The sequence below is a fragment of the Marmota marmota genome, unplaced genomic scaffold, assembly GCF_001458135.2.
Source record: "Marmota marmota marmota unplaced genomic scaffold, marMar, whole genome shotgun sequence".
NCBI lineage: Eukaryota > Metazoa > Chordata > Mammalia > Rodentia > Sciuridae > Marmota > Marmota marmota.
The window spans coordinates 35,006,318-35,021,511 of record NW_025999842.1 but is presented as its reverse complement, the minus strand read 5'-3'; the positions used below and the strand labels follow the sequence as shown (position 1 = coordinate 35,021,511).

General features: G+C 35.5%; 1 protein-coding gene across 1 annotated transcript in view; it reads left to right on the top strand.

Annotated features, from left to right (window-relative positions):
- Positions 1-15,194, top strand: part of LOC107154821 (amine sulfotransferase-like) — a 36,950-nt gene that overhangs the window by 14,165 nt on the left and 7,591 nt on the right. Inside the window, 5 exon segments of the mRNA XM_015500548.2 lie at positions 784-788; positions 2,607-2,733; positions 3,552-3,581; positions 3,584-3,645; positions 13,025-13,211. Coding sequence (XP_015356034.1) covers positions 784-788; positions 2,607-2,733; positions 3,552-3,581; positions 3,584-3,645; positions 13,025-13,211 — 411 coding nt within the window.

The window sequence follows — 15,194 nt, the reverse complement described above, 5'->3', positions numbered from 1 at the left end:
TTAATAAGATTATCTTTTTATATATTTAAATATCCTATTTATTTTTTGCCCCTGTGTCTTTAGGTTGTCTTATTTACTGTTTTGTGGAATATTTACTTGGGGCAGTCTTCCCCTTTAAAAAGAAAAGACTTTTCTGAAAAACGGTTTAAAACTTTTAACCTTACGTAACCCAACTGTTAATACTTCTTTCCTGACTTCTGGTTCTGGTGATTTACTAAGAAAACACAACACCAACAACAAAGATTATGTAAATACCCTCCTAGCTAACATTATTTTTAACCTTTTTTGGGGAGGTACATGGGCTTGAACTCAGGATCACTCAACCACTGAGCCACATCCCCGGCCCTATTTTGTATTTTATTGAGAGACAGGGTTTCATTCTTTCATTTCATTTCTGTGGTTATATATTTTCAGCACGTCTCTTTTTGAGGCTGGCTCTGAACTTGTGATCCTCCTGTCTCAGCCTCCCAAGTAGCTGGGACTACAGACTTGAGTCACCAAGCCTGGCTATATTAAAACCTTCTTAGGATTATAAATTAAATCTTATACTACTTATTATATGAGATATGAATATTGCATTATACTTGTCCCAAGAGATACTAATTGACACAGAATATTTTCTTAAATCTTTGACTTGAGTATCTCCACTATTTTGAAGTCTATATATTGATATGCTAAATTTTCATTGTCTCTCTCTTCAGTGTGCAATCTTTATTCCAAAAATAGGCACTTCTGCTGATTATGTAGCAGTTCTTCCTTGTTTTGTACATTTTAACTGACAAGGCAAAGTTTTCTATCTACTTTTTACAATATAGTGTAGTTCCACAATGCTTATCAAATGTGGATTTTAATTTAAGAGAGATTTTTTTCTGGGAAAACAAACATTGCAATATACCAACATTCTTGGAGCTTCATTCTATGTCTCTATTTTATCAGGTCTACTTTAATACCATCAATATGTATTATTCTTTTTACCCACTTGTAGATATTTAACATTGAAAAAAGTATAACTTTTTAATAATCTCGTCAATTTACTCCAATTTTGTGGTTATATATTTGCATTCATGCTGCAAAGATAAAAATTTCATATTCTCTTATTTTTAGAGTTTTCAGGATATAACGAGTTTTCTATTTTATTAGGTTTTCACCCTCTGAGGAACTAGCTTTTTTTCTGGATGTATACTTCCATTTTAATTATTATCTCATTTTAGTATATATCTTTCTATCTTCTTTAATTAAATGTTCAGTTTACCTATTTCCAGTGTTTATATTTGTCAATATTAACATTTTAAAATGAATATCACTTTTAGTCTAACTATGGATATAATTTTGTTAATGTTTAAAACTCTGTTATTTCAGTTTTACTTTTATAATTGGTTTCAGCTCTCTTGAGACTTTTTTAGTTTAAAAGTGTTTGTATAGTTTTCTATCATGGGCAATGGTGTTTACATATTCTAATTTTTGGATTTTATTTAAAAGTTAATTGTCAATTGCATGATCAGTTTTCAAACATGTAATATGTTTCATACATGAGAAAAGGAGATAAACTTTCTGTGTTGGGTACTTATACAGATTTTAAAAACTAAATAAAATAAAATGTTAATAATCAATTTTATAAATTTATTTTTGCTTTTATTGTTAGGTTAAAGACAGTTCTCTGTAAGTGTTCTACTATGAGTGTGGCTAAATCAAAATACTTACAGATTTACTGGAACTTTTCCATTGAAGTTTTTCTATTATGATCATCAGTGGACAAAGGTTCCTTTTCTGTTGGTCTTTGAAAACAAATTATGGGCCATCATGTTAAATCATTTGGCCTACAATTTTACTTAATTTCATTTTGTTCCTTATTCTCTAATTCTCTGGGATTTTGCCACATGCTCTTGTTTGTGCTTGATTTGAAATGCCATTTTCACTGCTGCATAATATAACTTCTGAAAGTAGTTCTATCAGATCTCTACTTTCTCTTCATAGAAAAATTAGAATATTCCAGCATTTGAATATCACTACATGCTGCTTTGGGCACATATGCAGGCGTTTCCCTGGAATATATATCCAAGAAGGGAACTGCAAAGCCAAAAGTACAAGGATGTTCAGTTGTATGGGATGGGGGCTATATTTTCTTAAGAAAGCAGGTGTATCAATTTCTACTGAAATTGGTAATGGACATGTTTTTATTCCCCCCCCCCCCCGTAATGATACATATCAGACTTTTAAATTTTTTCAATGTGTTATTTATGAAGAGGTATGTTAAAGTGACCTTAACCTACATGTCCAATACTCAGTAATGAGAATAAGCCTGTTTTGACAGGTTATTGACCATAATTATTGTATATTCTGTGAAAGGACTTTTTTGACCCAATTTTTCATTAGTGGTATTTTCCATATTAACTTTCTTTATACAGTTTCTCTCCTATATATAAAAGAATTTATTTCAACAATACTTTTTGTAATAGAGGAAAAATTGGGGGAACACCTAATTTTCCATGGCTAGTAGAATGGATTAAAATAATTATGATTCATTCAGCTAATGAATATGATGCAACTGTTAAAAACTTGAAATAATATACTGGAATTGTTAATATTATTTCTAATTCTCCCTGCAGATTCTTTATATCTACAGAAATCCTAAAGATGTTTTGGTGTCCTTTTTTCATTTTTCAAATTGGGTGGCTCGATTGAAGCCTTCTGATACTTTTGAGAATTTTATGGAAATGTTTCTAGATGGACAAGGTAACTATGAGTTTATTTATCAAGGAATTTAGGGAATATATTTAGAGAGATGGAAAAGGGCAATTGTACAATGGGTGCTTGTGAGTAGTTACTATGACATATCAACCTAGTCTGCCACCCAGTGGCTTTTCCTTCCTTGCCAGGACCACGTGGGTCTTGTCAAATTTGCAAAGGCATATTGTTTAGAAAACATTTTGACCAGTCCATAAGAGGCTTACAAATATTCTATCAATTTAAACTAGCTACAAATATAATTAAAATAATACATTCCAGAATCACTAATGATCAGGGTGTTTGTGTACTCTCTCCTGGACCTGTGGTAAGCCTTCTAGGGCCATGGTGGAGTTTATCACTCCACTACTGATGAGGATTGATGGTTGCAAGGGACTTGTAGTGAGAAGTATCAGGATCTCACTCATTTAAAGATTACATTCAGGTTTTGTCTCATTGTAAACAGGTAGCTTTGCTATCCAGAGATCTTAGAGAATGAGAAGAAAAATGGACATGTGTGTTTTCTGGTGGATATAGGAAAGTGGAGGAACTTGCTTTAAAGAAATATGATTTAAACTTAGACCCAGAGGCTTTCTCATTTCTTTATTGCTGCCTTCCTGCATCCATAAGGTCGCTTTTCATGGTCACTTCCCTATGAAAACCATGATTGTTCCCCTAAGCAGTAATCATTTCAAAACAGTAATATAGATGTTCAGTGGTTGGGGCCTTTATTTTTGTTTTTGTGACTATAAGGAGGAAAAGACAGAATACTTTGCTATTCAATAAGTGCAACATCTTCACCTTCTTACTAATTATTTTTTGCACAGTGGTGGGAAGTCGTTGGTTTGATCACATAAAAGCTGGTATGAACACAGACATGACTTCAATATTCTGTTCATGAGCTATGAAGATATGAAAAAGGTAAAATAAGAAGTATTTTTTAAAATTCTATTTTTAAACCTTTTTCTCCTGGTTTCAGGAAAACTCATTCTCCTAGTCATTTATGAAAATATATATTTCGTAGGCTTTTGGGGATAAGTGGGGGTTCTAATTTCCTGCTTATCCATTAATTACTGGTTTTCCTCAAGGGTTTGTTCTCAAACAGTCACCATTATTATCATGTAACAACTGTAGCATTAAAGGCAACCTCAAATATCTAGGATACCAGTCTTTGTAAAACATTTTTATTAATATTAATTACATATTAATGGATTTTGTTTTCTGATTTCTATATGACCATACAACATGCACTGATCATATCCAATATCTCCTTCTTCCACTCTCTTACCTCCCCTTTGCCCTGGACCCTTCAGAGGCCCTAGTATTCATGATTCTACTTTCAGTCAATATTTCTTGTTCTTCTCATGTGTGCTGCTTGTGCTATTTGTCTTTCTATGTCTGGCTTATTTTAGTAACATCATGTCGTCCAGTTCCATGAATTTTGCTGGAGAATTTCATTTTTTGTATCTGAATAATAGTCCAGTGTGTGTGTGTGTGTGTGTGTGTGTGTGCGCGCACGTGTGATAATTTCTTCGTCTGTTCATCTGTTGATAAACACCATGTATGCTGAATCCTTATCTGTTGTGAATAGCGGTACAATAAACACGGGCATGTGAGTTGTCTCTTGTATGGTGCACTGTTTCTTTTTGATATATACCCAGGAATGTGAAGTTGGATTATACAGTAGTTCTGTTTTTAGTTTAGTTTTTTGTTTTTTTTTTTGAGGATACACCAAACTGTTTTCCATGGTAATTATACTTAATAAAGTTCATCAAGGAGCACTAAGGCACTGAGGCATGAAGTCACTACTAAGAGAGGATAATTATTGCTGAAGATGAGGGTGAGCCCTGTGAGGCACCTTCTTCCTGTAAAGAGAATCTTAAAAACTAGTTCTCATGTGAAGTCATAGAATGCTTATATGCTGGTTAAAGATTCTAAACTGCCTGAAAACTTTGTGTAATTCAAACACAAGACAGGTGAAGCTTATTGTTCTGTGGACTCTGGTTGGTATGTTGATTCATTAATACATCATCTATTTAGTTACTTTAAAAAAATCACTGAATGATTGCTCTCTGCCTTGCACTGAATCATGAGTAATAGACGACTGAATCTTTTATAGACAGAACTCATAATCTGTCAGGGAAAACAAGTACTCACCAAGCTAGTATATGTATTTTAAAAGTAATAATTGCAAATATTAAGGAAATGTCTAATACAATATCAATGTGTATATGTACTGAGGGTATCTAATATACTCAAAAGTAATGGTCTTTTTTTTTTCTTTCCTGAAACAAAGAAAATGGGAAATACAAGCTAATAAATAAGAGCTAAGTGAAAGAAAAAAAAACATGGGAGAGACTTATAAGATAAGAAAAAAGGAAAGTACATGAGACCTTTGAGGACCTAAGGGAAAAACTTGAACAATCTGGGAGAGATGAAAGTTTAATATAGGGGGGTTTTATAGGAGCCAGATTTTATAAGATCTGTAGGCTATGTTAATGAGAGTGATTTCTTTAATATTAAAAGTAGTAAGGAGACTCTTAAGAGCTATTAAGAAGGGTAGCCATAGATTATACTTAATATTTTTGAATATTATTTACATTTATGAGTTGAAGAGGAAAAATAGTGAATATAAGGAAACCAGAATAGACAGAGACCAGTGTATTAATCCACTGAACATCGGTGGTGGCTTGGATTGGAGTAGTGTCATTGTGAATGAAGAGAATACAGAGTTTTGAGGCACAGTTAAGATGTAAAAAGAAAAGGGATCATCTTCTCTAACTCCATCCATTTACCTGCAAATGCCATGATTTTATTGTATTTAATTGCTAAGTAATATTCCATTGTGTATATATGCCACATTTTTTTATCCATTCATCCACTGAAGGGCATCTAGTTTGGCTTCACAGTTTAGCTATTGTGAATTGTGCTGCTATAAATATTGATGTGGCTGTGCCCCTGTAATATGCTGTTTTTAAGTCCTTTAGGTATAGCGGGATAGCTGGATCAAATGGTGGTTCCATTCCCAGATTTCCAAGGAATCTCCATACTGCTTTCCATATTGGATATATCAATTTGCAGTCCCGCCAGCACTGTATGAGTATACCTTTTCCCCACATCCTTGCCAACACTTATTGTTGTTTGTCTTCATAACAGCTGCCAATTCTGACTGGAGTGAGGTGTTGTCTTAGAGTAATTTTGACTTGCATTTCTCTAATTCCTAGTGACGATGAACATTTTTTCATGTATTTGTTGATTGATTATATCTCTTCTTCTGAGAAGTGTCTGTTCATGTCCTTGGCCCATTTTTTGATTGGGTTATTTGTTTTTTTGGTTTTTAGCTCTTTGAGTTCTTTATATACCCTAGAGATTAGTGCTATATCTGATGTGTGAAGGATAAAATTTGGGCCTAATCTCACGTGATGAAGATAAGGGCCTACTTTTTCTTCTATTAGACACAGAGTCTCTGGTTTAATTCCTAGATCCTTGATCCACTTTGAGTTGAGTTTTGTGCCTGGTTACAGATAGGGGTTTAATTTCATTTTGTTGCATATGGATTTCAAGTTTTCCCAGCACCAGTTATTAAAGAGGCTATCTTTTCTCCAATGCATGTTCTTGGCACCTTGTCTAACATAAGATAATTGTAATTTTGTGGGTTAGTCTCTGTGTCCTCTATACTGTACCATTGGTCTACCAGTCTGTTTGGGTGCCAATACCATGCTATTTTTGTTACTATTGCTCTGCAGTATAGTTTAAAGTCTGATATAGTGATGCCACCTGCTTCACTCTTCCTGCTAAGGTTTGCTTTAGCTTATGGGTCTCTTATTTTTCCAGATGAATTTCATGATTGGTTTTTCTATTTCTATGAGGAATGTCATTGGGAATTTGATTGGAATTGCATTAAATCTGTATAGTGGTTTTCATAGTATGATCATTTGGATGATATTAATTCTGCCTATCTAAGAGCAAGGTAGATCTTTCCATCTTCTAAGGTCTTCTTTCACTTCTTTTTTTCTTAGGGTTCTGTAATTTTCATTATATAGATCTTTCACCTCTTTCATTGATTCCCAAGTATCTTTTTTTTTGAGGTTATTGTAAATGGGGTAGTTTTCCTCATTTCCTTCTCAGAAGATTTGTCACTGATATACAGAAATGGCTTTGATTTATGGGTGTTGATTTTATATCTTGCTACTTTGCTTAATTTATTTATTAGTTCTAGAAGTTTTCCAGTTAAACTTTTAGGGTCTTCTAGGTATAGACTCATATCATCAGCAAATAGTGCTAATTTAATTTTTTATTTTCCTATACATATCCCTTTAATTTCTTTCATCTGTCTAATTGCTCTGGCCAGTGTTTCAACTACTATGTTGAATAAAAGTGATGAAAGAGGGTATCCCTGTCTTGTTCCAGTTTTTAGAGGGAATGCCTTTAATTTTTCTCCATTTAGAATTTTGTTGGCCTAGGGCTTAGCATAAATAGCTTTTATGTTGTTGAGATATGTTCCTGTTATCCCTTATTTTTCTAGTTTTTGAACATAAAGCAGTGTTGTATTTTGTCAAATGCTTTTTCTGTGTCTATTAAGATGATCATATGATTCTTACCTTTAAGTCTATTGATGTGATGAATTACATTTATTGATTTTTGCATGTTGAACCAAACTTGCATCCCTGGGATGAACCCCAATACATCATGGTGCGTGATCTTTTTGATCTGTTTTTGTATTCGATTTGCCAGAATTTTATTGAGAATATTTGCATCTATGTTCATTAGAGATTTTGGTCTAAAGTTTTGTCTTTCTTCCTTCCTTCCTTCCTTCCTTCCTTCCTTCCTTCCTTCCTTCCTTTCTTTCTTTCTTTCTTTCTTTCTTTCTTTCTTTCTTTCTTTCTTTCTTTCTTTTGTTCTTTCGTTCTTTCTTTTTATGTGTCTTTGCCTGGTTTTGGAATCAGGGTGATATTGGCCTCATATAATGAGTTTGGAAGTGCTGCCTCTTTTTCTATTTCCTGAAATAAATTAAAGAATATTGGTATTAGTTCTTCTTTAGAGGTCTTTTAGAACTCGGCTGTGTATCCATCTGGTCCTGGGCTTTTCTTGGTTGGTAGATTTTTGATGGTGTCTTCTATTTCGTCACTTGAAAGTGTATTTCATTCTGATTCAAGTTGGACAAATTATATGACTCTATAATTTGTCGATGCCTTCAATATTTTCTATTTTATTGTAGTACAAGTTTCCAAAATAATTTCTAATTGTCTTCTGTATTTCTGTAGTGTCTGTTGTGATATTTCCTTTTTCATCACATATTAGTGATTTGAGTTTTCTCCTTCTCTTCGTCAGCATGGCTAAGGGTCTGTCAATTTTATTTATTTTTTCAAAAAACCAACATTTTGTTCTGTCAATTTTTTCAATTGTTTCTTTTGTTTCAATTTTGTTGATTTCATCTCTGATTTTAACTATTTCCTGTCCTCCTTCTTTCGGTGTTGATTTCTTCTACTTTTTCTAAGGCATTAAGAGTAATGTTAAGTCATTTCTTTGTTGAATTTGTCTTCTTTTAAGGAATGAACTCCATGCAATAACCTTTCCTCTTAGAACTGCTTTCATAGTGTCCCAGAGATTTCAGTATGTAGTATCTGTGTTCTCATTCACCTCTAAAAATTTTTTAATCTCCTCCTTGCTGTTTTCTGTAACCAATTGTTCATTCAGTAGAATATTATTTAATCTCCAGGTGTGGGAGTGGATTTTATTTCTTATTTTATCATTGATTTCTAATTTCATTCCATTATGATCTGATAGAATGCAGGATAGTATCGCTACTTTTTTATATTAGTTAAGGGTTGCTTTGTGGCATAGTATATGGTCTATTTTAGAGAAGGTTCCATGTGCTGCTGAGAAGAAAGTGTATTCTCTCATTGAAGGATGAAATAGTCTATATATGTCAGTTAAGTCTAGGTTATTGAGTGTATTATTGAGTTCTATAGTTTCTTTGTTCAGCTTTTGTTCAGAAGATCTATCTATTGATGAAAGAGGTGTGTTAAAGTCACCCAAAATCATTTTGTTGTGGTCTATTTGACTCATGAATTTGAGAAGAGTTTGATGAACGTAGATGCTCCATTGTTTGGGGCATATATATTTATAATTATTAAGTCTTGTTGGCATATGGTTCCCTTGAGTAGAATGTAGTGTCCGTCTTTATCCTTTTTGATTGACTTTAGTTTGAAGTCTACTCTATTTGAAGGAGGATGGAAACCCCTGCTTGTTCCACAGTCCATGTGAGTGGTATGATTTTTCCCAACCCCTCATCTTCAGTCTGTGGATGTCTTTTCCTATGAGGTGAGTCTCTTGGAGGTAGCATATTGTTGGGTCTTTTATTTATTTATTTATTTTTGATTCAATCTGCTACTTTATGTCTTTTGATTGGTGAGTTTAGGCCATTAACATTCAGGGTTATTATTGAGACATGATTTGTATTCCCAGTCATTTTTGTATATTTTTGGTATTTAACGTGACTTGGTTTCTCCTCTGATTAGATTTTCCTTTAGTGTAATACCTTCCTCTGCTGATTTTCATCATTTTTTTTCATTTCCTCTTAGAATATTTTGCTGAGGATGTTCTGTAGTGCAGGCTCTCTAGTTGTAAATTCTTTTAACTTTTTTTTTATCATGGAAGGTTTTTATTTCATCATCAAATCTAAAGCTTAGTTTTGTTGGATATAAAATTCTTGGTTGGCATCCATTTTCTTTCAGGGCTTGGTATATGTTGTTCCATGACATCATGTCTTTGAACGTCTGGGTTGAAAATCTGCTGAGATACAAATTGGTCTCCCACTATATGTGATCTGATTCCTCTCTCTTGTGGCTTTTAAGATTCTATCCTTATTCTGTATGCTAGGCATTTTTGTTATAATGTGCCTTGGTGTAGATATGTTGTAATTTTGTGTATTTGGTGTCCTATAAGCCTCTTGTATTTGATTTTCCAATTCATTCTTCATGCTTGGGAAATTATCTGATATTAACTAATTGAAGAGTTTGTACATTACTTTGGTTTGAAACTCTGTGCCTTCCTCTATCCCAATAAATCTTAGATTTGGTCTTTTGATACTGTCCCATAATTCTTGGATGTTCTATTCATGGTTTCTAAATTTCTTCACTGTGTGATCAACTTTATTTTCCAGATTGTATACTTTGTCTTCATTATCTGACATTCTTTCTTCCAAGTGATCTAGTCTATTGGTTATGCTTTCTATTGAGTTTTTTATTTGATTTACTGTATCCTTCATTTCAAGGATTTCTGACTTTGTTTTTCAGAGTCTCTGTCTCTCTCTTGGAGGAATCTTTTGCTACCTACATTTTCTCTCTTACATCATTGTTGGAGTGATCAACTTTTGCCTGTATTTGCTCATTTAGGTCATCCTTTAATTCACAAATCATTTTAATTATGAACCTTCTGAACTCCTTCTCTGACATTTCATCAACTCACTGCCCATGGGTTCTTTTATTGTAGTGTCCTGGTTTGTTTGGGGCACTTTCCTCCCTTCTTTTTTCTTGGTGTCTATATGTCTTCTTTTCTTGCAGTGTGGATCTGAGATATTACAGTTTATTCCCTATATTCTTATAGTACTTGTGCATATTGTCTGTACCACACCTTGAAGTTGGGCTTCCAGACCCTGCTGGTGTCCCTCAATGTATGCTACTGCAACTAAAGTTGGTGGCGGCAATAGCAAAGGTAACTTGAGATAATATTTAAGGTGCCCCAAGATGGAAGCAATGTCTTACAGCGATGGGGCTGAAAGGGTGGCCCCCACACTCCCTTTGGGATGCCTGCTCTGAGATGCACCTGCTTGTAGGCCCTGTCTGTTGTAAAAATGTTAGAGGCTACTGCATGGGGAAGGCTATCATAATGACTGCAGTGTCCCAAGATGGAAGTGGGTTAGGCTTAGGTTCCCATGTGGGGGAGGGGGTGAACTTAGACCTACCATGGACATGGATCCTGCGCAAGTTTGTGTGGACAGATCTGGGCTAGGCTTGGACTCCTGCAGTAGTCTGCTGGTTGGAAGAGGTGGTCCTATGCCAAAGGCTGGGCTCCCGTGAGTGTGGTGGTTCTAGGCCAGTGTGGGTGCATCTGGGCCATTGGGCTTGACCTCCCGAGGTAGTCTGCTGGTCAGAAGAGGCGGTCCTCTTCCAGAGGCTAGGCTCTGGTGGGTGTTTGCCCCGCGGGTGGAGGGATGGACCTGGGCCTACCAGGTCCCTTGCAGGCTTGTGTAGGCAGTCTGGGCTGGGTCTCAGCTCCTGCAGTAATCTGCTGGACAGAAGAGGTGGTCCTGGGATGGAGGATGGGCTTCGGCAGGTGCCTGCAGGTGAAGGGGTAGACTTGGGCCTGCTGTGAGTCTTGGTCCCACACAGGCTGGTGTTGGTGGATCTGGGATGCAAGGCTTGACGTCCCCCAGTAGTCTGCTGGTGGAAAGAGGTGATCTTGCATCAGAGGCTAGGCTTTGGCAGGTGTCTGCTGTGCAAGTGGAGGGGTGGACCCAGACCTACTGTGAGCCTGGGTCCCACATGGGCTGGTGTGGATGGTCCCAATTTTAAGTTAGTTTTAATATGTGGCATAGGATCAGGATCAACTTCAAGCTTTTGCATGCAGTCATTCAATTTTCCTATTACCTTTTGTTGAGGAAATTGTCCTTTTACTATGAAATGTTCTTTGCATTCATGTCAAAAATCATTTGACCACATGTGTGAGAGCTGGTTTCTGTGAACTCTATTCAACTCTATCGATTCATACTTCCAAATTTATGGCATTTTCAGACTGTTTAGATGACCATTATTTTGTAGTAAGTTTGAATTATGGAAGTGTGAAAACGGAGAATCTAATATTCTTTTTCAAGACTAACTATTCAGGATGCCTTGGAGTTTTATAAGAATATTGTGATGGATTGTTCTTCTTCTTCTTCTTTTTTTTTTTTTTTTCAAAAAATATCATTGGGATTTTGATAGAGTGCATTACATCTATCTGTGAATTGATTTACATTGTATTTTTTTAATTCCAGTCATCAGTATAGGATATTGTTTTATTTATTTGTTTGCTTTTACTTTTCAGTAATGTTTTGTAGGTTTCAATAGGCAACACTCTCACCTCCTTGTTCATTCCTTGGAGTTTTAGTCTTTCTTCTTGTGATTATTAGTGTAATTGTTCCTTAATTTCCTTTTAGGTTTACTCATTGTTAGTGTATAGAAATTCAACTGATTTTTACAAGTTGGTTTGATTTTTGAATTTACAACTTGATTAAATTTCTTTGTTCTCATGTTCCTTTTGGTGTGTGTGTGAGTGCTTTTTGGGGGCGGGGGTTTCTACATATAAGATAATATTATGGGTTATCAGGGATCATTTCATTATCTTTATTTTCTATTTAAATACCTTTTTTTCTTTTTTATTGCTTAGTATCTCCAGATAGTATTTCTATTACCATAATAAAGAGAAGTAGAAAAACTGAATTGGACTTACTCCACGTCTCAGATGAAAATCTTCCTCTCTCAGTTGAGTTTGCTATTAGCTGCAGGTATTCCATATAAGACCTTTTTCATGTTGAGGTAGTTTCCTTCCATTGCAGATTTATTGAGCATTTCATCATAAAAAGATGTTGGTTTTTTTTAAAGCTAAAATTTTATTGTCTGAGTAAATATCAGTAAGTATTTTTTTAACATTTATTTTTTTTCTTTTTTTGTTTTAATTAGTTACACATGACAGTACAATGACCTTGACATATTATACATTTGAATCACATGGGATATAATTTCTCATTTTTCTGAGTATACAGATTGCAGAATCACATTGGTCATACATTCGCCTATATACACACAGTAATAATAATGTCTGTTTCATTCTACTATCCTTCCTATCTCCCCAACCCCTCCCCTCTCCTCCCATCACTTCTCTCTACCTAATCTAGGGTAATGATATTCTTTTTATTTTTTTCTCACATCTTCATACATGTATTTTGTATAACAATGAGGGTCTCCTTCCACCATCCATGCAATTCCCTTTCTCCCTCCCTTTCCTTCCCATCCCTCTTCCCTATGTAGAGGTAATCTTCTTCCTATGCTCAAAGATGTTGGGTTTTGTTAAATGTTTTTTTTTTTTTTTTTTTGCATCAATTGAGATAATCATGTCAGTTTGTTTCCCCATTCTCTTCTCATAACAAACTGCATGGTTCATATGAGGACACTTCTTTGCATTCCAGCAATCAATTTCACTAGAATATGAAAATGTTGTGTGTTTGGCTGTAACTCATGTATACTCATGACTCTTTCAGGACCTCAGAAGTGCAGTGCTGAAAATCTGTAGATTTCTTGAGAAACAACTTAGTGAAGAAGTTGTGGATACTGTTGTGAATCAGGCTACATTTCAGAACATGAAGACTAATCCACAAGCAAATTATCATGATATTATAAAATATGAAATTGGAACGAGAAGCGATAAAGGACATTTTCTGCGCAAAGGTACTATTCAGTAGTTTATAGAAGCAAGATGTAAGCTGTCATTCAAGTGCTTGGTACCTAGGAGAAATAATAAGTGCTTCCAATATGTCTCTCCAAGTAACAGTGACATTTGGAACCTAGAGAAATTAAGCATCTAATTGAGAGTAGGTCTGAAAAGTTTTTCAAGAAACCTAAGTGTTTTAGTACACAATCTGACACATTAACTTGCTTAATTAATATTGCCTTATATCTAAGCCACATGAGCCTGTTCAGGTATATCAAATGAGAGGAACACTAAGCCTTGTTTTCCCTTTTTTTTCTTCTAGAACAATCTAGGAAGTAAACTTAATGTGTTTTGCTTTGCTGGGAGGAGGTTTGGATTACTGTGTTCCCATGTGTCAGATTGCAACATCACAAAGAGTATTATCTTATTAGTACTATCTGCTATGAAATCAGTTACTTCAAAAAGTCATTGAAATCATTTTTACTGTGATCTTATTACATGCTTGAAGTAGTTGTCAAGAATGAATATTATTTCCCTTGTAACTGATACCCTTTAAATTCAAATTATTATTATTATTATTACTACTACTACTACTACTACTACTACCAGGGATTAAACTCAGGGGCACTCAAGCACTAAGCCACATTCCCAGCTGCTATTTTGTATTTTATTTAGAGACAGGATCTCACTGAGATGTTGAACTCAACATCCTCCTGCCTCAGCCTCTTGAGCTGCTGGGAATACAGGCATACACCACCACACCTGGCTTCAAATTGTTAATTTTAATTTAATCATTTAGAGTATAAACATTCTAAACACTTCACTTCTACTTTATTCACATTTTATGTCATAATTGGCTCATAATTTACTAATAGGATGATCGATATTAATTTATTAAATTATATAAACATCTTATGGAAATTGCCCTAGATATTGATATATTTTAAAATTCTTATTTTTTGGTGACATTTATTATCAATTATCCCTTTTCATTCCTCAGCTACAGCAGATAAAAAGCAATTCTCATACCCCTAAGAGCGTGTTATCTACTCCAAAGGCCAATAATAATGTCTACACTAGTGAACCTGATAGCTGGAAATGCCAAGTTAGTTTTCACTTAAGAATGATGTAATGTAATCCCTGCGGCTCAGAAGGCTGAGGCAGGAAGAATGCAAGCTCAAAGCCAGCGTCAGCAAAAACAAGGTGCTAAGCAACTCAATGAGACCCTGGCTCTAAATAAAGTACAAAATAGGGCTGGGGAGTGGCTCAGTGGTCGAGTACCCCTGAGTTCAATCTCCAGTACACCCCCTCCCCCAAAAAAGAATGGCATAATGATGGTTTAATTTTGTATAAAATAAAGATGCAGAAAGGGAAGCTCTGATGCTCTATATGACTTTAATTTTGTTAGTTGAAAATATTTAAGTCTCATTTTTTTTTTCAAATTTAAAAAGAAAAAAATAGACTCAGTTCAGGAAAAAAAAAAGATGGCGGCGAGGGGAGTGCATTACCCCCGTGTGCTGCTTCACTGTGTGGGAGTATGACAAGTCAGGACGGCTAAAGGATATCTTGTTAGGAATTTCCAGCAATAGTGGGGTGCTCCGGAACCTGGAGGAAGGATTTCCATCGCACGAGGATCGGCTACGGGGACTCAAACGCGAGAGGTTTGTCGCACGGAGGGTAACTGCTTAGTCGGCAAATCGCCCCGCGGCTAGAGTCTGCAGAGTGCGCTGGGATAGAGACGCAGGGTTACAGCGCTGCAGTTTCTGCCAGCCGCGCAAGCACCGTACTCAGGGCTGAATTCTGGGTTCGAGACGGGGGAAGGAAGCGGTCCATCTTGGTTCTCCACACCGGTCAGACCACAGAGGAGGCCAGCAGCCACCATGTTGGTAGACTGACGTCACCTTCCCTGTTTTCGACTGACCGCAGCTCATTCAGCCATAGATCAGGTAATTTCAGGCTGCAATTCGCCTGCGGCTTGCAGACAGATTGCTAGGGTTCAG